The sequence below is a fragment of the Penaeus monodon genome, chromosome 15 (assembly GCF_015228065.2).
Source record: "Penaeus monodon isolate SGIC_2016 chromosome 15, NSTDA_Pmon_1, whole genome shotgun sequence".
In the NCBI taxonomy this organism is placed as follows: Eukaryota; Metazoa; Arthropoda; class Malacostraca; order Decapoda; family Penaeidae; genus Penaeus; species Penaeus monodon.
The window spans coordinates 15435391-15436040 of record NC_051400.1 but is presented as its reverse complement, the minus strand read 5'-3'; the positions used below and the strand labels follow the sequence as shown (position 1 = coordinate 15436040).

The window sequence follows — 650 nt, the reverse complement described above, 5'->3', positions numbered from 1 at the left end:
GCATAAAATGATATTCTCAAAGTATTGCTTAATAATTATAGTGAATTTTTAAACTGTGATTTTAAAATTATCAGGGTAATTCTTATTTTTCTTTTCTAAGTTAGGTGACAGGACACTTTAGTATGTACCAGGAACATACTAAGAACAAAATCTCATCCTTTTAAAATGTTATTTTAAAACTGATCAACTGCCTTCCCTTCTATAAAAGAGATGTCCTAGAACTGAAGTGATTTTAAATTTACTGATTGATCAATAGCTGTCCAAAACTCCAAAATTCCAAAAACAAGGCTCCTCTACAGTGGATTTGGGGATCATTTTCATAATTTGGATAATAAGAAAGGTGTTAATATCAAGAAAAGGTGAAAAGGAGAGTTACCACTCTAGCTCATAAGCAAATAAGCAGAGAAAAGTAGATTAATTATATTTTTTATTCAAACCTGTAACGTGAGGGGATCAACTCGAAGTATTGTGGTAGCAGCAGCCACTGAAGAATCAACAACCCTATAACGCAAATCTGCTTCTTGGAGTTGGCTGATTACTTGGCTGCCTTCTGCAAGCTCCAAGAGGCGACGATCCAGTTGCACTATGACATACTGCTCATGAGATGGGGAAATTACTATTGATATATGGCAGATTTATATAAGTGTTTT

The 650-nt window shown here is 34.0% G+C and overlaps 1 protein-coding gene across 1 annotated transcript in view; it reads right to left on the bottom strand.

Moving 5' to 3' along the window:
• The window catches only part of LOC119581777 (crossover junction endonuclease EME1-like), a gene marked incomplete at its 5' end in the record, with an annotated part of 6029 nt that overhangs the window by 2217 nt on the left and 3162 nt on the right, over nucleotides 1–650 (bottom strand). The window contains 1 exon segment of the mRNA XM_037929908.1: nucleotides 438–593. Within this exon segment, the coding sequence (XP_037785836.1) occupies nucleotides 438–593 (156 nt within the window).